The sequence below is a fragment of the Aptenodytes forsteri genome, unplaced genomic scaffold (assembly GCF_000699145.1).
Source record: "Aptenodytes forsteri isolate BGI_AS27 unplaced genomic scaffold, ASM69914v1 Scaffold204, whole genome shotgun sequence".
Lineage (NCBI taxonomy): Eukaryota > Metazoa > Chordata > Aves > Sphenisciformes > Spheniscidae > Aptenodytes > Aptenodytes forsteri.
This window is the reverse complement of record NW_008794260.1, coordinates 1030731-1031556: the sequence shown is the minus strand read 5'-3', so window position 1 is coordinate 1031556 and position 826 is coordinate 1030731. Positions and strand designations below refer to the sequence as shown.

The following is an 826-nucleotide window of genomic DNA, read 5'->3' as shown; positions in this document are numbered from 1 at the left end:
GGGGAAGCCGGAGCCCTGCGGATGCGCCTCCCCGGGACCGGGGGAGCTGACTCTCGGAGTGGATTTATTGACTCGCGGTTGCTTCCGAGCTCCCCGAAACAGCCCGGGCTGGTGCCTGTGCGGATTGCAAACTGCAGGGAGCAGTGAGAGACACGCAGGAGGAGCCTCCTGCCGAGGCTGCGTCCCTTTCCCCCAACCCCTTTATTTCTCCTACCGCCGTTTCTTTTCTTTTACCTTTCTTCTACTCCTTTTCACGCGAGCCTTAGACACTGTGAACGTGTATGGCGCACTGGATCCAAATGGGAGTTGGCAGTTTGAGTGGCATCTTCCAAGGCAGCCAGGAGACCCCCAGTAAGAGGAAGGACTAGGCGTTTGCATTTTTTTTTGTTACTGCTGTTGTTACTTCGGAGGTAGCTTGGATCTTACCTCGCAGGAGAATTTCCTACATGCGAACGGCATACATGACTCAGTAGATCTGCTTGCGGCTCTCACCAAGTGCATCGTCGACCCTTCGCGTGTGATTTTTAATTTTTTTTTTAATTCTTTCTTCCCTACCAATCGTCCCGCCTGTTGGGATACCGGGCGCCCACCCTGCTGTTGCCGCTCAGGTGCGGGGAAGCCGCACGGCGGAGTTGGCGAGGCTCCGGGGAGGGACTCGGTGCCGCCTGCGACCATGGCAGCGCGGAGGCGAGACGCCTCCTCCTGGAAGTACTGTTGGGGAGTCGTGATGGTTTTATGCAGAACTGCGCTGGCGAGGTCCATCGTTTTAGACCCCATATATTGGAATTCCTCCAACCCCAAGTAAGTTATCAACCCGCTCCCCCCC

General features: G+C 56.5%; 1 protein-coding gene across 1 annotated transcript in view; it reads left to right on the top strand.

Annotated features, from left to right (window-relative positions):
- Positions 1-38: 38 nt before the first annotated feature.
- Positions 39-826, top strand: part of EFNB2 (ephrin B2) — a 46068-nt gene continuing 45280 nt past the window's right edge. The window contains exon 1 of the mRNA XM_009286190.2: positions 39-801. Coding sequence (XP_009284465.1) covers positions 674-801 — 128 coding nt within the window. The 5' untranslated portion in view covers positions 39-673. The remainder of the gene's footprint in view (positions 802-826) is intronic.